Below are 25,896 nucleotides of genomic sequence, written 5' to 3'. Positions count from 1 at the left end.
AGTGAGAGGAATGGTTGGTTGTAATGCCCATCAATAGACTGCTGCAGTAGAGCCAGAACAAAAAGCAATGATTAAGAGACATTAAAATATAGATTAATAAGTCAGGAGACTAAGGGCTGAAATGAATTACATGAAATAGAAAGGCGTCAAGGAAGGAACCGTTTCCAAGTGTGACCCATGGAAGATGGAATCATAAGGAATAAGGATCCTACTTGAGAAAATTAATTGTCCCATCACAATGATAATTTTCAAGGAAATATGTTAAAAAACAGTACAGAATACACTTTCTCTGTATAATTTCCTGCAGTTCATCAATGCTTTTACCATTTGCCTAGACCAAGAGTAGTTATTTGTCATTAAGTTATTTGTCATTCTAGAAGTGAGTGTTTGAATATCCCAGGAGCATATTTTCCTGTCTTTCTTTTTATTTTTTAGGTCTGAATCTGAGAGTTTGTCATTTTAGCAGGGTTAAGAAGGAACTGCTTTTTTTTAACCCTATCTTTCCTATCTTCCAGTCCTCTCCCTAACAAAGGTATCACACTTTAGGGCAGAGGTGGGGAACTGTAGGCCTCATGTGGCCCCTTAGGGCCTCAAATGAAGCCCTTGGAAACTTATTGGATTCCAAGGGCCCCACTTGAGGACCTAGAGGACCATATGTGGCCTTGAGGCCTGAAGTTCCCCATCCCTGCTTTAGAATGTTCTGCAAGACAATGAAGGAAGAGACAAAAATAAAACATATATTTATTTGATCCTATTAAGATTTATTCAGTACTTACGTGCAAGGCACTATCTGTATGTTGGGGATGGAAAGACAAAATGGAAATAGGCCCTGCCCTTAGGGAACTTAATCTACATAATGTCTGTAGAAAGAAAAAGCCGGAAATGATACATTTACTTAGTCTCAATGTCCTCTTTTTAGAGAATTAAACAATCATTTTCCAGATCCTGATCATTGAGGAAATCACTGTCTGGCAATAATTTAAGCATTTGAAAAGTACGTTAATTCATTTGGGCTGATAGAAAACAATGGTTAAGAATTGTTACAGTATTATTCATCTGAGATCCTGAGGGCCTGAAAGGTTACTGTCTCGCAACTACTACTCAATTCATATTAGGTTGTAACTTTGCATCTGACACACAACTTATGAATGCTAATAAAATTTAGTAAAATTTGTTTTAAACTGTTACAATTATTGTTGGTATTACATTTTCAAATGACTACTTTTCCCCAAGGCTCATTCCAAATATGATTTTCATCAGTATAATTAATCATACTGACCCAATAGTCAGTCATTATATATTTAAGGCATATTTATTAAAATCCATGCTCGTTTGCATTATATTTTGAACTCAGAACAACATATTCCACTGCCACTCCCTCATCCTTCCGAAACAGTTAACTTTCTAGGAAGGAAAAAAATAATGTATTTCTGTGCAGTGTTTGTAACAGGACATGGATGATGAAGTTATTCATGTTGGAAAAGGTAAGACAAGCTGTGAAATCTTTGATTTTAATAAAGTCACAACATCATCTTGTTAATATCACTATATTAATTTTGCTGCAAATTACAATAAGACCACACCGCATAGTTGTGCCATTCAAATGACATTTATGAAATGCTCTAATTTAACACAATGACATATATTACATGCATCTTTTACAAGTTATAGCTTGTAATCTTGGAGAGAAATAGACCTAAAACAGCAAAAAATGGATGATGCAATATGAAATTATACCCCTTTGAGAACCAGGATAGGTATAATTGCATTGCTTCCTCTTAAAATCATTCAAGTATGTAACCATTGCTGGGTGTAGCAGGAGGTAGGAAACCTCTTTACACTTTTTCTGTTTTGAACATTCAAAGGCTTGAGGATAAATGTATTCCATTCCTCCTATTGCTGTATTTGAACAAGCTTCAGAACTCTGCCTTTTCACACACTCCTTAGAGATTATGGTAGGGAAGTTTGGAAAACAGTTCCTTAGAAATGCCTTTTTAGGGGGGAAAAGGATCTATATCTAAAAAAAGTCAGGCTGAAAAACGACAGGCATTGTAGAAGTGGGGAATGGCATTTTGGATTTACACCATTGTAGGATCTTTTCTTCTCAAATGAATATTTTGGGCAGCTGAGTAAGATGATAAACAGCTGTATCACAAAACACTTAAATGGAAGGAAGTATTATGATGTACATTATTCACCTGCTATTCTCCAATTCGTGACATTTATATGTGGCAGAAACCACAGCAGATTCATTTATTTATTTTGAAGTGGAATGAGCATCTTACAAAGGTAGCCTGTTATATTAAATGACTCTTCTCTTCTCTAGAGGGGTCTAGGATTTTTTAGAAAATGAACAGTTGTGCCAGGGCTGAAAATGAAGTGATTCTCAGGCACCAGATCTTAAGAATGGGGAAGCTTCTAGATGACAGGAGACATGTGTTCATAGTTTTCTTTTTATAGTTATTCTCAGAGGCACAAATGATTGAATATTTAATAACTTATTTCTTCACATTGCTGATGAAAATCTACCTCAGGATTTTGTTTAGTGACTTTGGAAAGTACAGTAGATCTTTTAGGAAAGAATGGCAATGGTCTAGATCAGGGGTGGGGATAATAAAAAGGATTTGTTCTGTGAAATTTGGATTTAGTCAAAGGGTCGCACTTTGAGGGCCTAAAAAGCCACATGTGACCTCGAGGTTGCATGTTCCCTATGACTGGTCCAGATGTTGCTTTGGTCCTCAGATGCTGTGCCCTTTAGATGCCAAACATGGCACTTCCCACTGGCTATTGAAACATACTACTAACCCAAGAAAATGAAGAGGAGGGGGGAAAGAGCAATGCAGTATTTCATACAATATGTTTATTTGATTTGGTATACACACTGATGAATGAACTCATTAATAATAACCTAGAACATATGATGATTAAGTGTCTTAAGGCATTCAAAGCTTATTTGGCATATGAAGGAAAGTCATGCCTACTGAACTAATGGACTTTTAGGTAACTGGGAATGAAGTGTGTTTTGTCTTCATTGGAGATAAGGTCTTGATTGAGTCCTGGATTTTCAAAAGGAACAATCGTATCAAAAATTAATCAAGGCCTTTTGACTCCCTCTGAGAACACAAATAGTTGTTAGAAGCAGTGAATCCTATAGCTCTCTAACATCTGAAATCATCTCTTTCAACCCCAACTTAATTTGACACTAATTATACTTTTCACCTCTTGTATCTTTAGGCCAATATGCAACCAGCAGCTTGTGAGCCATGAGGGTCCTGATACGTGCAATGTGGTTTTCTTGAAACTTACCTCCTCTAGCTCTGTTTTCAAATGAAGTGTTTAATGGCTTAATTTTTTTTCTCACTATGCTCCATCTATCTATCTATAATCTATATTATCTATATCTGTCTATCCATACACATCTTCCATCGGTGCATGCAGTGTTTAATAAAAATTGCCTTTGACTGCCATTTTATTCTCAGCTTTCAGTTATTCTGAAGAAGCACAAAATGATAGATCTTTGACACCCCTCCCCCTCAACCCACCACACTGTGTTGTTGTAGTGGATACAGTGTTATCTTGGCCTCACACACTGACTAGCTGTGTGATCCTGGGTAAGTCACTTTACCCCGTTTGCCTTAGTTGCTCTTCGACAAAATGAGTTGGAGGTGGAAATGGTAAACCACTCCAGGATCTTTGTCAAAAAAACCCCCAAAAAGGAATTGTGAAGAATAAGACAGTGACTCAAACGACTGAACAACCACAAAATTGGCTTCAGAGCTCAGCTTAAATACTACCTCCTACATGAGGCCTTTCTTAATCCCCCAATTGCTAATGCCACCCTTCACATTACCTTATTTTAAAAACATAGCTTGTATATACTTATATGCATACATGTCTTTTATAGAATATAAGCTCCCTGAGAGTAGGTATTAAATTGTCAGCTCCCAGGGGGTAGGGATAGTTGTTCACTTTTCTCTGAGTCCCTAGCACTTAGCACAATGGCTGATACATAGTAGGCACTTAATAAATGCATATTGACAGGTATTATTTTGCTTTTGTCTTCATATCTCTAGTGCCTAGCACCGTATACGCACTTAAATGCTTGTTTATAGACCATTTTGGTAGCGTTCTGGACTCACAGCAACCCTGGGGGAAAACCACCTGAGGTTATGAACATATCCATAAATCTCATAGCACAGAACTAAGATCAACCATCGGATACTACTACCCGGGGCAACATATTGTTAGCTTAAAATGCATTTGCTAAATCTTACTGGTATCGAAAACAGCACCATAGTGGTTCATAAGTAGTGATTCCATGAAAGCAGAATTACTGTGCAAACATATTTTTTTCAGAAGACTTACCAACAGAACATGGCATCAAACACCAAACCCAGATCAAGGCTGGTCAGCTAACTGGTAATTCTTGAGCATCTACTGCGTACACAATAGGGAATTAGTTGCTAGAGCTGGCATCCAGCTTTCTTTCTGACTAGAAGACTTGGACTTGACAAAGACGTCACACTCAGTGTCTTAAACAAGTTTCATCAGCATCACTAGTGAGCCCTACTTAACACTAAATGCTAAGAGCAGAGAAACCCCACGATCTTGGAATGCAGCCAGTTGAGCAGTTGTAGGAGGGATGCCTTCTGTGTGAAGACGATTGATGACAGTGGGAGATTAAAGCAGCTGCTGTTCAGTGAGTTGGAGCAAGAGGGGGGCGCTACAAGAGGGCAGAATGGAACAGAAACTTTTCTTGAGGCAATATGGCATACCTATGGAATACTGAGGGGGAGGAAAAAACAGCCCCTGACAGACCACAACAGCATATCCTAAGTCAGAGCCCTGATGACTCTTCTTAAGAGGAGTAATCACGTAGCCCATGAAGGAAAAAGTCAATGCTGCCAACGGAAACATTCGCTACAAACGGCAGCATGTGGGAAGTATGGACCATGTACGTTTACTGGGCAAAGGATTCTGAATATAATGTATACATTTTCAGTGAGATTCTTTTCACTGTACAGGGTGCCACAATAGGGAGAATCTAAAATAATTTGTCCTCAAAATGGATGAAATAGATTGTAAGTGCTGTTCGCTTATCCATGTGAACTGAAATGTCAGAGGAGTCTTCATACAGGGCTTAAGTCTTCACCTTAGCTTTAATGTGAGGATTCTTAATTTGGGGTCCCTGAACTTATTTTAAAAAAAAATTTGGTAATTGTATTTCAAGAAGATTGGTTTCTTTTGTAATCATTTGTATTTGAATTTGTACATTCAAAAACAACATTTTGAAAAAGGGTCCTTAGGCCTAAATAGATGCTCTTTTTTTTTCCTTTGAGGAGAGAAGGCAAGGCAATTGAGGTTATGTGACTTGCCCAAGGTCACACAGCTAGTAAGTGTCAAATGTATGAGGTCAGATTTGAACTTAGGTCCTCCTGACTTCAGGGCCAGTGCTCTACAGACTGCACCACCTAGCTGCCCGAATTGACTGTCAAAGGAGTACACAAAACGTTCGCAAAAATCTCAAGAAACTCTGCTTTGAAGGAGGATCAATAGAATTTGGCTAGTTAAAAAGGCAGAGAAAGCATTTTGTATAATGGTTATAGCATAAGCACGGAGACTGGAATGCTGTGGTAAGGGGAGAGTGAAGATACCATTAAGGAATATTTAGAGGGTTCACATTAGGGAGCATTAAAACATAAAGTAGAGTTGATGTCAGAATAAGGAGTTTGAGTTTGGCTTTGACAGAAAGGGGAGTCATCGAAGGTTTTTGAGAACAAGGGAGTGACATAAAAGCTGGGGTGATCAAAATGGATTGGAAAAGTAATAAATTAAAACAGAAATCTTACCACTCCTGTTCTGTTCTCCTGCCTACTCCCTCTGCCTAACTTCAGAAGCTAGTTCTAGGTTACAGAATTCATACACATACACACAGACATATACATACATATGTATGTATGTATACTAGACTGGAAAAATACATTGCCTCCCACCTCCGTGTTCCAATGATCAAACGGTTAAGAATTGCGGTAACAATAATTAAGGAAAAAAGTTTACTTGGCCCTATTTAGTTTAAGATCACAAGGTAATGTGCCAGAAAGATTGTGTGGATATGAAATCAGGAGACTTGGGTTTGAGTTATTTCACTTTTTAATCATGTGATTTGTTCAAATCACTCAACTTCTCTGTTTCAGTTTTCTCATGGGTAAAGTGGGGATAGTAATATTTTCAACATTTTAGGGAAAGCCATTTCTAAAGCCTTCATACAGGTTAAAAGATCAACTTTAAAAGTATTAGGTAGGGTAAGAAAGACAATCACTCTAAAAAAAGAAGTAGGGTTTTTAGCAAATGTAAATTGAATATGAATCAATAAGATGATTCCACAGCCAAAAAAAATAGTGTGTAATCTTAACCCATTTGGATAGGTGTCATGTTTAGAGTAGGTCTTGTACTTGGTGTCCTGGACCACAGCCTGTCTCTTTCTGGGTACCTCATACAAGAAGATTGTATAATCCTAGGGCTAGCGCTTGAAGGAGCCTCTTAGCCCAGTCATCACCTCATTTCTCAGATGAGGAAAATGGGGATCAGGGAGGCTGATTGACTTGTCCAAAGTCAAATAGGTGGCAAACTTCAGGATTCTGGTTTTCTAATTAGGAAAGATGTTGACAAGCAGTAGAGTGTCCAAAAGAGGGTTAGCATGTTGGCGAAGAGACTTAAGACCATGCTATATGAGGAGCCAGTTAAAAGAAGTAGGGCTATTTAGACTGGAGAAGAGAAGTTTCAGGGTGGGGGTGGAGGTATCTTGATAGCTGTGCTATGGAATACCATTATTCTGTTTGGCCCAAGAGAGCAGAACTGTGACTCATAGGTAGAAGTCACAGAGTGGAAAGTTGATCTAAAGAAAACTTCTTGAACATCAGAGCTGTTGGAAAACAGAATGGGATGATTTAGGGGCTATTGGGTTCCTCCTCTCTCTTCAAATGAAAGTTGGATGTATAGTAGAGGGAAATCCTGACTAATTGAAATCTGAAGTCCCATCCAACCCTGAGATTGGCTAATTCTGTAATGTTATCAAGTGTAGATGTTTCATGCAGGGAATGGTGCCATGGGAGATACAAAGGAGTGGACCTCATCAATGCCCTTGAGAATCTTAATCTAGTCAGAGAGACCAGCCTTTCATATGGGGAACAAATACTGAAATGTATAAGATTGTTAGTAATCAGATATTCTATTGTATGGCACCGAATACGAGTTCTATAGGATTTTACCTATGAAGAATGGAGAAATCAGAGGAGGTTTGAACTTGAAGTATAGAATTTGCTTGATCAGAAATGGAAGGAGATCATTTTAGATAAGGAGAATAGATTGAGCAAAGTGGAATGAACATGTGTGTCGAGAGAGTAATGAGACCATCTTGACTAAAATGGAGGGTTTGCATTATCAAATAATATGACATAAAGATTAATATAGAAGGAAAGGCTGGTTGATAGAAGGTTTTGAATGACAAACTGAGGAGCTTGAATTTGATCCATTAGTAAATGAGGAGTCATTGCAAGCATCTGAACATGGAAATGATTTGCTGATTTTTTTTTAAGGGATGGTCAGTCTACAGGATGAATAGGAATAGAGAGACCATTTAAGAGGCTATTGCTGTAAGTGAAGTGTACAGTGATAAGAGCCTCAACTGAGGTAGTGACTGTAGGGATGGAGAGGAGGAGAGCCAATTCTGGGGATTTTGTGAAGGACTTAGTGATTTGTTAAATACGAGGTGTGAATGACAGCAGAATCAACTAAGGTTCTGAGCCAAATGACCTGAAATAGTAGTATAGGGCCAAATGCCATATGGTGCTAGCTGTAAAGAAGAAAATCGTGGACTTGACATTGTTATCATAGCCAAAAACAATATCTGCTCCAAATGTGGACTTCCACTTTCTGTCTTTTGTTAGAACAGTGCTAGGAAAAAGATAACAAATTAAAAGGTGGATATAACATTTCTTTTGAAAAAAGGATATGGAAGCCAGTTCTGCACTAGGAATCTAGAATCTCGAATGATGGAGTTCACTGCACCCTCCTTCCCCTGTACTTGACTTTTTAATGCTGATACAACCAAATTATTCCTAACTATATATATATTTTTAAAAAATGTAGATGAGGTTTTAAAAACTAATTAGGAGATAGATATCTCTGTCGCATCTTTCAAAGTATCATATGATTTTGATATATATTTGGGAGGCACTTTATTAGATAAGAACTTTTAGGGTGGTATTTTCTCTACTAAATCAAATGCTTTTTTATCATTGTCAAACAATAAGCAAAATGGTATCTTTAATTCTCTATAAATTTTGCTCAGTTGTATCATCGTAAAGACATGATCTGCTGTGAAATATAATTTGAAGAAGTTTTCTGTTTCCTTCTACTTTCATAAAGGATATTGTCTATATATTCACTATACATACATATGTATGCCCGCATATATAGTTGGGAAAGTAGACATATGAGTCAGTAATTATAGATTGAGTTGTTGATCTCTCTTGGTTTCTTCTTCACAGCAAAATGAAGAAATTAGACTAGATGACATATAAGATCTGATACAGATCTAAATCTCATGAGTGCCGCTATTTCCAGCATTCCATACTTATTCCTGCTTGTCAAGCCTCCTGACTTGAACGCCCTCCTTATGTGCCTTAATGTATTCCTATCTTAATCATCCTTTAGTGCTCCTTCAGATTCCTTCTCCTCCATGCAGCTCACATTGATTTATCCCTCACTCAGAAATTATATAGAGTTTATTGCTTTACCATTTGGCTTTGCTTCTAACTTTCTGGACTTTGCCTCAGTTGTTCTGTACCTGGGTCTTCCTCACCCAGAAACATTTACCAGCCCCTGAGACCTTCTCACCCTGGAATATTATTGTTCACTATGCTGGTTCATTTTCCCTTTTGAGAGTTTTTTTTTATGGCCTGCATTTTGAGGAGGGGCCCAGGCCGGTCGTACTTAATTGTCCTCCCAGATTTGCAGACTTTGAAATCATGTCCCCACACAGATATTTTCTCCCCTTCTCCTCCTTCCTCCTGCATTTCAGCCCTGTTTTATCTTTTGCTCCTATTAGAGCATAAGCTCTATGAGGACAAGGATGATCTCGTTTTTTTCTTGTGCTTGTATCCCCGGTGCTTAGCACACAGCAGATGTAACCTACTGCATAAGCATTTAATAAATGCTTCTTGCCAGGCCTTCTTGCCTGTATTACTTGTTTTTGGCCTTAACCATGTATTTCCTTGGATTTTGATTTAAATATTTCTATGTGTGCATATGTTATTTTCCCAATTTGCTTTTGAGCTTGTTTTATTCTTCTTTTCATTCATTCAGGAAATATTTGAGTATCTGCTGTGTTCTAAATCTAGGCACTATACTTGGTGCTAAGTAGGACACAAATCAGGGGAGACTCGGGAGATAATACTGGGGATACAGGTGGAATCAAAGTTTGTGATGGTACTTAAATACCAGGCTAGGAAATCTGGGTTTCATCCAATAGGCGACAAGAAACAACTAAAAGTTCCTGAGCAAGGAAGTGACATAATTAGGACTCATGAGGAAGATTAATCTTGTATTCACCTAGAGGATGGGTTGAAGGTGGGGAGAGACTGGAGGCAGGGAGACAGGTTAGGAGTTTATAGCAATAGTCAGGGTCAAATTTAATAAAAACCCAAATCAGAGGGTTGGTAGTAGGAATGGAAAGTCAGGAACAGATTAAAGAGATGGGGGGAAGAGAAGGGAGCAGCACTTATTAGGCATCCTCTATGTACCAGGAACTGTCCCAAGAGCTTTAGAAATATCTCATTTGATCCTCAGAACAACTCTGTGAGTTTGATGCTATTATCACCATTTTACCATTGATGGAACTGAGTCAGGCAGAGGTTAAGTGAATAGCCCAAGGTCAAACAAGTATCTGAGGCTGAATTTGAATTCAAGTCTTGTTACTCCAGACCCAGTACTCTATCCATTGTGTGTCAACTACCCATCCATTGCTGCTCATATATTTCTTTCATAACACTCATGGCGCTTGTTAAAATGCTACCTACATCCTAGAGTCAATGTTTAATTCTTGTAAGAGGTAGCTTGGGTTAGTGATTGAATAAAAGATTTGGAGATGAATAATCTGGAATCATATCCTGACTTTATATCTTCTACTAGATTCTCGGGCAACAAACTTAACCTCAAGAGAGGTGGTGGCACGTTTGATAGAGCACTGGGTCTGGAGTAAAGAAGACCTGAAATGAAAACTGGCCTCAAGACACTTACTAGCAAAGGAGATGAAGTCATTTGCTTAAGAGGGAGAAAATGAAATAGCTATTGCGACCCTAGGCAAGTCACTTTAACTCTGTTGGCCTCAGTTTTCACCTGTAAAATGAAGACAATAAGAACCCCCGTCTCTTCGGGCTAGGAGCTAGGTGTCAATGTGGATTGAGCAGTAGGCTTGGAATCAGGAAGACCCATCTTCATGAGTTCGAATCTGGTCAGACACTTACTAGCTGTGAGACCCTGGGCAAATCACTTAACCTGGTTTGCCTTCATTCTTCATCTGGCAAACCACTCTAGTATCTTTGCCACAAAAACACCAAAATAGGGTCACAGAGTCAGATGTGACTAAAACAGCTGAACAACAATGATCTGACAGGGCTGTTAGGAGGATCGAATGAGATATTTGTAAAGCACTTAGCATGGTGCCTGGCACATTGTAGGTATTTTTTCTCCTTCCTTTTCTTCCTTCTCTGTCCTTATGAACAATCACATTCTGAATGAATGAATAAATGAATGAATGAATGTATGTATGTATGTATGAGTGTTCCAAGGACGAGGGAGGGGAAACTTGGCTAGAGAGTTTCTGAAGCAAGAAAAGGATACATGTATTTTGATGATTTTATTCACCCTTTTAAAGATTTCTTTTCTGCCTTTATGGGGATTTATTTTCTGTTAAAACAGTCTTCCAAATCCAATTTAATTTCCGGTACAGACCTACTGTTCCCAGTTTTTGAATCTCCTTTCCAGATTCTTGCTTTGTTTGGCAACATCGACATTACCTCATTGGCTTTTAGTGAGTTTTGTGAGAAGATGTAATCTATAGAACATTAGATTTTCCCTACTGCCAGCCAAATGAGTGCTTAGGAAGACATATATTTATATTCCTGCTGTTTTAAAAGTGTGGCTTCACATTACTTAAAATATGGTATCCATAATATAGAGAACCTCCTATAAATTTTAACTTTTGCTACTTAATTTATTAATTTTGAAATCATGTTCCATAATTTCTCTAAGTACAAAGATCCTGTTCCAGTCCACAAGATATAAGCATTTTTTGGTACCTTAAATTCATCAGGAAAGAACCTAGTACAGGGGAAAGGTGAGAAAGTAAACCATTTAATTTTTGGAGCATCTTACTCTTCCTTAGTCCATGTAAGATCCTCACAGAAGTAATTTACAACAGGAAACTTTACTGCATAATCTATTATATGCTCCAGGAATTGGAATGTGATTCACATATATGATATGAAAATAGCACATGGGACTTTTGTAGCAAAGGAAAAAAAAAGGAAAAAATTATGGCGTGATAACAAGACAAGATTCGGTAGTCATAGAAAATACCCCTTCATGTTATTAAACACCTAATATATGTATTATGGGAGGCATTGGGGATACAAAGATAAATGAAAATAGACAAATAAACAACTATAACAAAACTAGGAAATTATCTATGCCTAGGTGATACATATATGATATAAATATGATATATATGATGGTACAGATATTATATATGATATATACACACAGGTGGAGACTCCACTTAGTTCCTTCGACTAACTCTGGTTTCAGTTGATTTTTCAGTTGTAACCCTTTACATTTATCTTTATTAATTTTAATCTTATTTTACTTGGGCATTGTTGTAGCTTATAGGGATTTTTTACATGCTTAATACTTCACTCTACATGTTACTTTCAGCTCCTCCCCTGGACCTCCCCTCCCAGATTTTGTGTCATCTGCAAATTTCATATGCATACCATCTAACCACTGATTCAAGTTCATAGTTTATTGGATGGAGAATTGCAAGGGTCCTCAGAGATTATTTAGTCCATTGCTCTAATTTTATAGATCAAAAACTGAAACCCTGAGGGGGTTAAGTGATTTTCTAGCTAAATTTTTTATTTGTAGTTTTGATCTCTATCATGCTTCTCCCAGTAGCTATTCCTGGAATTTCTCCTTGTCCTATCCTACTCTATTCTCTTCCTCTTAGCAGATGACTCTGACTCTTACTCTAAAGAGAAAATCAAGGCCATCCCTTGAATTCTCCCTAAGCTTTCCTACCCTACATTTTCAGATACATCTACAACTTTATTCATCACTTCCTTTTCTTCAGTGTCTGAAAAAGAGCCATTCCTCTTGTAAAGACCAGCCTCTAATTATGCCCTCAGTTCTAACCCCTTCCTTCTCCAGTTAAAGCATGCTTTATCATTCCTTCTTCCTTTCTCATTTTTCAGTTTGTGTTTATCTACTGACTCCTTCCTTACTGACTACTAAAGAGTCAGGTCTCCCTCATCCTTTAAAACATTTTGGCTTTATCCTGCCATCCCCTCAAGCTATTGTCATGTATCTCTCTAACACTGCTTAGCAACTAGAGTCAATTGCTTTCACTAATCTTAATGCTTCAGTATCCACTCCACAAGCATGTGTAATTTGACCTACATTTCCACCAACTTTATGTGAAATTTCTCTGTTAAACATTACATATGATCTCTTAATTGCTAGATCCACTGGCCTTTTCTCAGTCCTGACATTTCTTGACCTCTCTGCAGCATTCAATATTGTTAGTCATTTCCTTCTCCCAGACTACCTTTCTTCCTCTCTTGGCTTCCATGAGGCTGTACTCTTCTGGTTTTCCTCTTACTGAATATCCACTCATTTTCATTCTTTCTTTTTTGTTCATCAAAAATTTACTGAATGAATATAAAAAATTTAAAATGTAATGCCAGGCACTGAGCAGGGCTCTGAGGATATAAACACAAAAAGTTAGTCCCTGCTCTTAAGGAGCTACCATCTGAATTGAGGAAGAAAACAAGTATATGGGAATGATGGTTGGAAAACATTTTGCAGCCTGAGAAATAATAGTCAATGTGAAGGGAGTCACAGGGCTATTGATTTCACTAATTATGGGTGTCTTTAATACTCTATCATTAGCTTTTTCTTTTTTTCTCTACTTTTGGTGATGTCATTTACTACCATGGGTTCAATGATTGTTTTTTATGCAGATGACACCCAAATCTTTATATACATCATTAATTTGGCTCCTGATTTCCTGGCCCCTGTCATCAGCTGCCTATCAGATGTTGCTCAAATGTCCTGTCGGCGTTATACCTTCAACATGTCCACTCATCGTCTTCCTCCTCTAACTGTCGCTATTTCTGATATGAGTACCAGCATCCTTCTAATCCTTTAGGGTTGTCATATTTGATTCTTACCTCTCCCTCCCTAATACCACCATATCTGATTAAATGCCAAGGCTTGTCTTTTCTACCACTAGACGTCTTTATCATATATACATTTCTCTTTACTTACAATCACCATAGCAGGCAATAATTTCTCACTTGGACTTCTAACTCACTTGGACGTACCTTTCAACTGGTTTTCATTGAGTTTCTCTTCTGTCCAATCTTCTACTGTTGCTGAAAGAATTTTCCTAAGTACAGGCTTGATCATGTCACTCCTCTGCTCAAAAATCTTTAAGAGCTTCCTTGTGATTATAGTATAAAATACAGATGCACCATCTTGGAGTTCTCTTTCTTGCTGGATTTTTTCATTGCCTCATTGTGTAAATACTAGGTACTAGCAAAATTGGATGGCCAGAGGTTCCCAAATTTGACATTTTAGTCTCCACTCCTATGCATTTGCACAAATGGTTCCCCATGATATATACAAGTGCAATTTCTTTTTCTAATCTCTGACTCTTAGAATACATATCTTCTTCCTAAGATCAGTTCAGGTGAAAACTCAGTGAAGCCTCCTGTGATCTCACCAGGTATTAGTACTGGCTCTTTCCTTAAATTGTCTTATTTTTACTTATCTCTGTGTACATTTATCCCCCAGTAGAATTTAAGCTCCTTGTTGGTAGAGACTATTTTATTTTTTCCATCACGCCCCCAAGGTCCAATCCATTGCTTTACTTAATAATAGATGTTTAATAAAATTTATTGAGTTGAATTGTATCACCCAAGGTCATTACACAGTTAAATTTTAGAACTGAAATTTTTGTTTACTTTGAAAGACAATAGGTCATTAGATACTCTCTGTTCTTTTTTCCCCCTCCAAAACTATTGAATTTGAGACATGTATGACATATGTGCAGAAAAGTCCAACAGATAATATATGCTAAGACTGGAGCTGGATATACAGGTTTGGGAAGCCCCTTATTCAGTTCCCATAATTCAGATAAAGGTAGTGGTTGAGATTTCTAAATAAAGTTGTACAGAGAGAGAGAAAATAAAGGAGAAGAGGATTTAAGATAGAGCCTTCAGTGTTCCCGGACTTAGGGAAAAGAAGCAGGAAAAGAACCCAGTAAAGATTTTAAAAAACACATTAGTTGGAAATGCAGAAAGAGAAACACAAGAGAGTAGTGTCATAAAATTTAAGGGAGGAGAAGATTACTAAAGAAATGCTTTGGAAAGGTCAAGTAGCATGAGCACTCAGAAGGGACCATGGATTTAGCAATTAGATGGTCATTAGCAAATTGGAGAGAAAAACTTAGGCAAAGTCATGGGGAAAGAAGCCAGTTTTCAGGAGGCTGAGATGAATATTGAGGAAATGGAGACAGTGAATAAAGACTACTCTTTCATGAAGATTGAAAGAAAGAGTAGAAAAATGGAGCGTGATATTTCGAGGGAGTAGAAGGGCATAGGGAAGACACTTTTAGGAGAGAAGTAAGCTTCATGTCTTTTGGTAGATGAGGAAAATACATTAGAGAGAGGGATTATTGAAGATAAGAGGTAGGAATGGTTGATAGAATAAAGTGCTAGAGGGGACAGCATCAAAAACATAGGGGAAAAGATATTAACTTTGTCAGGGAGGAAGGCCACTTAATTGTTTGGAAGTGGATGGCAATAGGAAAGGGTAGAAGAGTTTCAAGGTGTGGAGGAAGGGTAACACTAATCTTTTCAGTAAAGTAGAAAGTGATGCCATCTGCTCAGGGAGTGGAAGATGGAAGTCCTATAGGAAGCTTGAGGAGAGAACTGATCTTAAATAATCACTGTGGTGAATGTGGTAGGGATTCAACAAAAGATAAATAATGGGGTTGTTGTGAATAGTAGTGAGGACCAGTTGAGGTTATCAACTACAAATTTGTCATACATTCTGTTAGGTATGTTTCATGACTTCCTCAGGCAGCGCTCTGCTAAATGGGAGGAGGTAAATGATAGAAATTATCCAGAGTTCCGAATTATAAGGTATATACAATATGTCTATGCGGGTACTAATACAAGCAGGACACATGCAATAGAAAGTCAAGGTGGGAAAGAGATTCAAAGGTGAGGGAAAGTATGTCTTTGAAGGGCTAACATTAGATTCCAGACTGAAAGGTGGGAATAGAATCAAAAAAGACTGGAAAAAGAGGGAAAGATCAAGGGATGAGAGATTATAGTGAGATGTAAGAGTAGGTTCTAGAGGACTCAGGGTATGGGGAAGAGAGAGTAACCAAAACTTATAGGCAGATGGGGAAAGGCAGGTAGATTTGGAGTAAAGAAGATCTGGATTTGAATTCTGGTCCTGACACTATCTCTGAGAGCTACAGCAAGTCATTTGAGATTCAGCTCTGAGATTCAGCTTTCTCATCTGTATTATGGCCATACTAGGCTAGATGTCTTTAAAGGCCTTTCCAGCTTGAAATCTATGATGCTAAAATGTGGAGGATGAGTAGTTGAATGCAAAACTCTTGATGGCAATTGGGCACTGTCTATGGTTCTGAAACATCCAAATCAATGGGGCCCTTGGTTCAGGTTCTGAAAATCCCACTTATTCGTAGCTTCATAGCTATAAGGGACCTTAAAAGCTTTCCATCTAACGCTTATTTTTCAGATGGGTAAATTGAAGAATAGAGAGGTCAATTGACTAATACAAGGTGACATAGGTATAAATTGGCAAAGTTGAGATTCAAATCCATGTCCTCTTCACACTCAGTGGTCTTTCCATCACATTACAATGTTACTGAGGAGTAAAGAGGCAGCTACCCAGTTAACATCTCTGGCCAGTTTATTGGTAATTACAATTTGACTGTATGGTAATAACCCCTCATGACTATGTTATGTAGCCCAGTAATGATATCACAGTATTGCTTGTTATTGGTAAACTTTTTCAGTATGAGAAAAAGAGGGTCTTAAAATGGGCATTTATAATGTGAATATAATTGCAATTCTTGGAGATGTTCTTTCTACTCTTTTGATCTTCTACTTTGATTCTTCTACTCTTTTGATCTATTGTGAAGTATCTGGGTCCTGCTTTCTTGTAATTCTCTGTGTATTTCACATTTCCTTAGAGAGGGTGGACTTTCCTTGTGGCTCTGTTTTCTGTAAGTCTTGGAGGTGGGGTCAGATGAGAATTTGTAAGTGGCTCCAGAGATGATCAAGTTAAAGTTGGAGGGGAAAGCTGATACTGATCAAAAGAACAGGATGTATTCTAGTTTCTTCCAGGTTTGTGTGTAAGTTTGATCTTTCTGAGATCGAGCATACACTGAACAGTAATGGAAACAAGCAGATGAAGAAATAGGACTTGTCTCAAGTCTTATGACCACTCCAGGATGGTATGGGCAATGGTATTAAAGTTATTTCACATCAATAGAAAACTAAAACAGTGTGGCGCAGTGGGAAGAGCTCTGGGTTAAAGGAGCTAGGTTCAAATCTGAGTCCTATTATTCTGTGCTTCTTTGGGCAACTCATTTGATCTTACATTTCATAATATTCATTGTGAAATGAATAGCTTATACTAGATATTGTCTAAGGTCTTTTTCAGCTCTAAGTTCTCTGTTTCTCCATCTAGCATTGTTTAGCATTTTATGCATCAGAAATAAAAAAGAACCTAGTATTAGATTATGCTTTTGTTTTCCTTGAATACTAGCTTTCAATTTTTTTCATTCACATCACTCATCAGAACATTTTCTGAGCACACATTCTACCATGTGTACATTTGTTTATAAATGATATATAAATATTACCATATGAACATGTTATATATACAATAAAACACAATCTAGAAATTTAAAGGAATGAGATAAAGATGAAATAAAAAGTATTTAAAAAGAAATTTAATTTTATTAACGCTATGAAACATTTAAAAAATATACAAATGAGATCAATGTGATTGAATATTCTTCATGAAAAAAAAACCAACAAAACCTTAATTTAACACTTTGTGTTACCATGACTTGAAGGTCTGGTTCTGAGTTCAGTTTTTTACAGTACTTGATTCTAATTGCTGTCATAACTGAAAAATATATTTCACAGATACATTTAAATGGAGGAAGCTCATTATTGGCTGCATTTACTAAATCATGATACTCATTTTTCAATCCCACTCACCAATTATACAAGAATTTTTGATGAAATTTGACTAATAAACTTCCATATTTCTTTGTCTCATTCAGATTGTCTTGCGAATGACTACCAAGACATTGCATATTTGTATTTTTCACAAATGGTTTGAAGATTCACTGAAACTCTCCTTTCAGAAGATTTTTAAGCAGGTTCAAAATTTCTCTTTCCACATTTGTGTGTAGCTATGAGAGCTTTAAAAGGCAATACACTTAATTTACATCAACAAAAGCTTAGTTTTTAAATGTCCCACTCATCATGATGATTCCATACTATGTATGATTAATTAATATCTAGTGGCTTAATGTACACTTAAGGCAAAGTTGATCATTGATGACAGTGGATATAAATTTATATCTAAAATAATTTTGATAAACTTTGGGGGAGACAACCTCTTGACAGATCTGATTAATGTCTCCTTGTTTTTACCTTAAACTATGACTGATGAAGAGCTTCTACTAGGAGTAAAGGTATTGGCTCTGCCATTTTCTTGCTGTTCATTTGTATTGTTCACAGCATTAGTATTATCTTCAACTTGTGATTTCTTTGCAGAAATATTTTAAAGACACATCTATTTTGTGAGGGTTAGTTTAAAACTAGATAATAAATCCATAAATCCACTTAACTGGCACATACAAACTATAGGAGTTCAAAGAAGAGAGAACTCAGTGAGGGCTAGACTGGAGAAATAAAAGACCACCTTATATCCAATGTTGTTGTTGGTGTTGTTTGAGAGGTGATGCCGTGACATGCAAGTAAATTGCATTTAAGTGAGGGAGGGCTGCGTAAAGTCACCAGCTTTACTTTCTCCTCCAGAATGATCTAGGTCCAGTGGCCAGATACACATCAGGATGACTGGAGATGGCCCCAGATGAGTTGGAAGACACTGGCCTTTTAAAGCTAAGGATTTTAGTAGGTCTCAGTTTGACTGGGGCACCATCCATTTAGGGATTAAGGCTAGGTAAAAAAAAATGAGGCAAAGAGTGGCCTCTTTAACCTGGTCCAGAAAAAAAAATCAAACTAGGAGGGGAAGACCCTCAGGGTTTCTGGCCAAAACAGAAACAATTCCTGTTTACATTTACTCTGAGTCAATCAAGGCCCAAAGAATGATCAAATGAGGTTTGGCCAAGCAGTGAGAGCCAGAATAGGTGGTATTTTGTTAGGTGGAGAGTGGAGGGCTCTCTTATGTGGGAAGCACAGCATCATAGAAAGCCTAGAGGCCAGAATGAGCTTGACATATTTGTGAAACAGGACATGGGAAAATTTAACTAGAATACATAATGTGGGGAGAATAATGAGAAATATGTGTGGAGAGAGAGGGAGCCAAAAAAAGGCCATATGAAGTAGATGGTTACTTAGCTTTGTGCCTCCAGAATTTTGCAGTGGGAACACCCTAGAGAATAAATGTTTAATAATATGAAACTATGTAAGTTCTTTTTAGAATAAGGGAACAGTTAGAATTGTAGGTTTTTCCTGAAACCTAAAAAAGGCAACTATAGAAAAGGGGCTGGTAAAAAAAAAGAAACGAGCTGTTCTGTTCATAGGTTTCTTTTTTACCTGTGTGGAATGGATGGACCCACTATAACATCTTATATATATATATATATATATATATATATATATATATATATATATGTGTGTGTGTGTGTGTGTGTGTGTGTGTGTATAAACATACTGCATTTTATTAATTGATTTGTTTATGGGGCATTTGATGATGGTAGTTGAAGGTGCCTCCCTTCTTCCTCTATTCCTTCTAACCATACTGGGAGTATAAAATCATATCCTCTATAGGACTATAAAGGACCATATCCAGAAAACGATCACACTGGATTGCCCATTGTCCAAATCTTAGACTGTAGGACTTATTCATCATTGCATTATTTGATGTTTGCTTTATGATATCACTCTGATGAACAAGAATATATGTTTAAGGATAACCAAAGGCTGTTGAGTTCCCAATATGTGTTTATTTCTTTGTCTTTCATAGTAACACACTCATTTATTTTTTTGACGTACGTGTTCAATGCCTTTCATTGACAGCATATCATTTTTGTCAAGGCATATTAGTGTTATCTTTTTAATATGCCTACATAATAAAATAAATGGAAAAAATCAGTCCTCCAAATATTTTTGTCTGTGTAACACCAAATTATCTATACATTTAAAAACAAATTATTGATTTTTTTTTTACTTCTGGATGTGAAGTACTGTGAAGACACAGACATATTTTTGGTATCAGTGGTTCAGTAGAACTTGGACTTTGACATTGACTTTGGAAAGGTTGGTGGTAAAGTGTTAGAACTGGTCTCAGAGTGTGGGTGGACCACAAATGGAGACTGCATGACTGAAGTGTGTGTGTGTGTGCGTGTGCATGTGCATGTGCACATGGGACAGAGAAGGGAGTAAGGCAGTTTCTAATACGGTACATGCTTTAAACTCACTTTGTGCAGAATCTAATACTGGACACAGTAGGGAGGGTCTTCAGCCTCAGAGGACAACTGGAAAATGAAGACTGCAGGGACTTGGAGAATCCTGTATCTTTTTGGCTCCAGTGATATTCTCCTATTAGATAAGCATTATATAAGTAAAGGAATGAATCAAGGGATGATGTCAGAATTGGTTGCATTAAAGTCAAATCAAATTTTATTTCAAATGATTATCAGTGGCCCATTATATACAAGATACTGAACATACAAAACTAGATGCAACATAGATCTTTTTAAAGAAAGAGTGTCGTAATCTAATGAGTGTGAGGGAAAACCATAGATGCAAAAAAAAAAAAACGAGGATACAAGGAGAGTGTGATGAGTGAAAGGGAGAGGTTTAAGAAAAGCACTCAGAGGCATAGGAAGATAAAGAGTTCATTGGGAATGGGGAGGAAGGCTTCACAGAAGAGGTGGTCTTGACAGTAGGGAAAGACTTCGGAGACTGAAAAAGGGAAATATTCTATCAATTGTTTTACACGATAATAACTTGTAATGGCAATAGTTAGCATTACTATAGTGATTAAGGTTTACAAAGTGCTTTCCTCATAACTGAGTCATTTGGTTTATTATCATCACCCTCATTTTGAAGATGAAGAAAACTAGGCTCAGACGACTTAAGTGGTTTTCCTGGGTCACAGGTAGTAAGTGTTACAGCTAAGATTCAAATTCAGGTTTTATGAGAGAAAGACCAATGTTCTTTCATGCATAGGTAGGTGGCACAGTGGATAGAGTGCTAGGCCTAGAATCAGGAAGACCTGAGTTTGAATCCAGCCATACACTTACTAGGTGTGTGACTCTGGGTAAGTCATTTAACCTCTTCTACCTCAGTTTGCTCCACTGTGAAAATGGTGATAATAACTCCCAGGGTTCTTATGAGGATCAAAGGAGATGATATTTGCAAAGTACTTAGCACAGTGCCTGGCACACAGGAGGTGCTTAATAAATACTTAAATCTCCCTCAAACACCACTGATTTGTCTATTTTTTATTGAATTAATTGGTTTTAACCAAGATCTGACCCCCATCCAGATATAGTCTAAACAAGTGAAATAAATTCAGCGTCATTAAGTTAGTGTCCAAAGAGGAAGATGAGTTCAGTGAAAGCTATGAAAAGAAGAACTGTCAGATCTGATAGAAGATCTATGATCAGACACATTAAGAAGATTAATTAGTAAATATTAATATTTTAATTATTAGCCACCAGGTCTGGAATCAGGAAGAACTTAGTTCAAATCTGACTTTCAACACTAGCTGCATGACCCTGGGCAAGTCACTTAATCCTGTCTGCCTCAGTTTCCTCATCTGTAAAATAAACTGGAGAAGGAAATGGCAAAGCACTCCAGTATCTCTACTAAGAAAACCCAGATGGGGTCATGAAGATTTGGAAATGATCAAAATGCCTCAACAACAACAATAAATTAATAAAGAAGCTTATTTTGAACATTAAGAGAATGCTTTCTGGTAGGAGGGGCTCTTGGATAATGTAAATAATATCTTCTCAAGATTTTAACCATTGAAAGATGAAATTAAAAGAAGTTGGAATGAAAAATTAAACCTTTATTCAAAGGAATGGCCCTGAAGAAGACAGAACTATGGGGGCTGGGTTACCAGTCTCATCCTTTGCACTGCCAGTTTCTATAATTCTGAGATATGGTTGCTCTATATTCCTTTATATACAGCCTAATTCTTAATCCTATGTTGTTTTTCATTGTGGATCTCTGAAGTTGTACTCTGAGCTTTATTTTCACTAAATTATTCTATTTATTCCCTCTGCTTGAGCCTGCTCTTGTGTTTCCAGTCAGGAGGGAAAAAAAAGCAACCCACCTCATTGCCTTTTTGTCTGTTTTACATTTAAAGTTTTCTCTCTCTCCCTCTCTGTCTTGTATCTAATGAGCGTGTTATCTAAAAATAGATACGTTTATCATTCTACAAAATTTTGTATCTTCTCTAGATTGGAGGCCAGTGTAATTGTAAGAGACATGTGTCTGGCAGACAGTGTAATCAGTGCCAGGATGGATTCTACAATCTACACGAGTTGGCTCCTGATGGCTGCAGTCCCTGTAACTGCAATACCTCTGGGACGGTGGATGGAGATATTACCTGTCACCAAAATTCAGGCCAGTGCAAATGCAAAGGAAATGTTATTGGTATGTGCAATGCAAGAGTTTACAGTCATATCTCTATTACTATCTAGAATAAAATACTCTCCTTGGTTTCTTAACTGAAGAGTAAAGTAAATTTCTTTGCTCAAGGCAGACTGAGGGGGAAAAACAATTTGAATGAAATTAACTGTCTAAAAATGATTAAATTAATAATTCTATCAAACTACAGCTTGAAGCTTAGTTTAATCAACCCTTTAGAAGTTTCTTTATATTGTAGATGCATTAGCTTACATGGTTCCATACTAATAAGTCACAGAAAAATATAATTTGCTTACTGCATAGATGTTTCTTTTAGAAAATTAGCACTTTCTCCAAATGGTTTACCCTTAATGAGTTCTAAGCAAATTCGTTTCCATGTTAGTTTCCTTAATAGACCAAAATAAATGGATTTTTTCAAAATATTCTGTGCTACAGGGTCCTTTGTGATAAATCTTTCCATTTTTTTCTATTATATTTCTTTGAACTGTTCCTATGAAATGCAAAATAAGTCAACATAATTCCACAGATCATGTACATTGCTAGGGTTAGTTATCAAGGGCCACATAATTTTAATTTTGTAATTCAGTGCCAAGCTGATTATAATAAACTGCTACCTTCTGTGTTATTTATCATTTTTTTTAATACAAGACATGCTTTTTTGTTTGTTACTCCCAAAGGTATTTTTCAGAAATTAGATTTGATTATAGCAATTTATTACTTCCAACATATTTGAGGGGAACCACAGCCACATAAGGACAAAATTTATCAAGTGCCCAAAATGTACTAGGTACATAATGCAGTTTGAAATGTTGATATATGGGAATATTATGCAAGGAGAGTTTTCTGATAAAGAAAGTCCTACGTTGTAACTGGTCCATACAGGAAGTCTTAAAGAAGACCTTTACTGTTTTGTCATCATTCAAGCCGCAAGGCATCAACGTGTTTTCTAAAACTGACCCTAGCCATGATAACAAAAACATTCCTTGAGGGTTTTGGAGCCTTATATGTTTATAGTTACAACATTTTGAATCTCATTTGCTTCCTGTGATCTAGATCTGAAACTGATTTTGCATATGGCATGCTTCATATATGAAGCTGCACCCCATTTAAAATTAGCTAGCTACCCAAACATTTGACCTCACCAAACAGATAAATGGAAGGAAGGTTGCCAGGATTACAGATGGATTGGTCTATTTGCAGAAGGATTACATAGGATTCCTTAAACTAACAAGTCCTCTTAGTGCTTTCAAAAATAACAATTCAATTTGCAACAAACTGAGTTACCCAGAACTTTTCAAGAACACATTTATTGCACAAAGTGAGTCTATTTGTATGTATGTATGTGTATGAATGTATGTATGTGGTTATATATCCTTTGTGTTGGTGAATGGATTCCCAAAACGCTAAATTTGTTTGAGTTCTACTTTGTCCTAACACTTTTCAAGGTAAGCATGAAAGCCTAGTGAAAGTACAATTTAAAAAGTCTTCTTTAAAGAAAATGCAAACATTGCTTTTTGACATCAGGAAATCTACTCTATATTGATTGATTTCTTGGGACAACATTTATATCAGGGATGGCTAGCTAGGAATTCAGTTATTTCTCTAGACTTGTTGTACAACCACCCTGGTTGATGTTTTATTGCTTTACCAGTTAAACTGGTTGGCTTTAAGGGGAAGGGAGGGAGGGGAACAACAAATTATATATCACATTCTGAGAACTGAATCTTTATTTGTGTGACTAATCTGTATAATTAATTGGATATTGTATAATGTAGTACTTTGATTAAAATGATAAACTTGCTTAAAATACATGTATACATTTTTTTCTTATAGTATTGTTAGCAAGTTAATAGCAATCTGTTGTCATTTTCACCCAGTTGAAAAGTTAGTATGAGAAAATGTAACTGTGTACTGTATACACTATGGAAAGCAAACTGTTAGAGTTAACACAACTGTTAAATCTTACTAATGATTCTATCACCAGTAAAATACATTAGCACCAATAATTTTATTAAAGTAGGTCATTCATCTAGAATAAAAAGGGAGAAGAATGTGAATTAAATGCCAAGTGTGCTAACTCGCCTGTACTTGTTAACACTGAATGTGATGCCCTGTAGGCCTTCCTCAGTATCGTTAGGAATAGATTACCTGTCAGGAATATGTATGGCATATTCAAATAAGCACTGTGCATATTTTTAAAACTGATATGATATGAATCCATGTAGACCAATTTTAATAGTTCAAAATGAGTCATAATTCTTGTTAACAATACAGTTATTTTTAAAATTTGCAGCAATAGTGGTCCTTTTTTATTTTCCTTATTGAAATTAAATGATATGCCTTAGGTGAGTCATTCATCACTGTTAAAGGAGCTTGCCTTCTATTGGAGTTCTTGAATTTTTATCTATATATATAATGCATTTCCTTCCAGTTTAAGAGATGCTTTTCTACATATAAGTTTCTGAATGTATTTTTGGCTGTTATTTTAGGCCAGACTTATTTCTTTCTTTTATTATAGCCTGAAATAAATGTCTTAATTGATTCAAACACAGGCGATGGTTATATGGTAGATACTTAAAGTCATTGTTCTCTGAGGATTATCTCAGTTAAAGTATTCTGCATTTGAGCTTGTATTTCTCAAATTTTATTTTATTTTATTTTTGCTAGAGCCAGAGGAACTGGGTTAAAATCCTGAATGTTCTTTGATACTTGTATGACCTTGACCAAGTGGCTTACCCTCCTTGGGTCCTAATTTCCTAATCTATAAAATGAGGGATTTGGACCAGATGGCCTATATAAAGGTGCCTTCCACTTTCTAAAACTATCATCCCATGGGTTGAAGTATAAATTTTGAAAGCTAAATCTCAGTGGCCTAGGTTGAAGTGCAAATAATTTTTAAAAAGTCTATAGTTGTTCCTATGAAAAGAACAGCATTTACTTAGTTTTTATGGAGATGTCTTCTGTATCACATAATTCAGCAAATGGCATGATATCCTCTCGTTCCATGGAAAATATTTTGTTAACTGAAAATGAAAATAAAGAGTATAATATAAAGTTCATATTGAAATGAAAATTTCATTCTCAGTGAGATTTACCCATATTAATAATTTTAATTTGAGTTGTCCAGAAGCAAGTTTCTTTTTTGCAGTTAGGCAAAAAAGTTAACTGTCCAACCATTTTAGTGAATCTATTTTATTGAATATTAATGTTATCGGGGAAAATAATCCATTTAATAACATAAAATCTTAAATATAAATATTTAAAATCCTAAATGTAAAACGGGCTTTGGGGATATGCTTCATTTCCTACTATATTTTTAAATGTCCAAACTGTTAAAGCAGCTTTAAGAAACAAACAAGAAATAACTCCTGAGTATACAAGGGAACAAACTTTGCATTAGATATTGAATAATTAATGAAAATCATCATAAAGCACTTGGCAAACATAAAGTGTTATAATAATGCTAACAAGTAATATAAGCATTATATTTTGAGTGTTGTGATGGGTTTGTTTCTCTCTGTAGTCATGCTAGCGAAAGGTGCTCAAAACTGCATGTCTGCATTAAATATCCCCAGTAGCATTGTTCTTACTCCAGCTATATTGATATCATATTAAAATAATTTCCTCCTTATTAATTACATTTTAATTC

General features: G+C 36.5%; 1 protein-coding gene across 1 annotated transcript in view; it reads left to right on the top strand.

Annotated features, from left to right (window-relative positions):
• USH2A (usherin) overlaps positions 1–25,896 on the top strand; it is a 991,863-nt gene that overhangs the window by 140,130 nt on the left and 825,837 nt on the right. The window contains exon 11 of the mRNA XM_036755334.1: positions 22,058–22,253. Within this exon, the coding sequence (XP_036611229.1) occupies positions 22,058–22,253 (196 nt within the window). The remainder of the gene's footprint in view (positions 1–22,057; positions 22,254–25,896) is intronic.

This window comes from Trichosurus vulpecula, chromosome 4 (genome assembly GCF_011100635.1).
Source record: "Trichosurus vulpecula isolate mTriVul1 chromosome 4, mTriVul1.pri, whole genome shotgun sequence".
In the NCBI taxonomy this organism is placed as follows: Eukaryota; Metazoa; Chordata; class Mammalia; order Diprotodontia; family Phalangeridae; genus Trichosurus; species Trichosurus vulpecula.
Note: the sequence above shows the minus strand (reverse complement) of the source record. Positions and strands in the feature narration are given on the sequence as shown.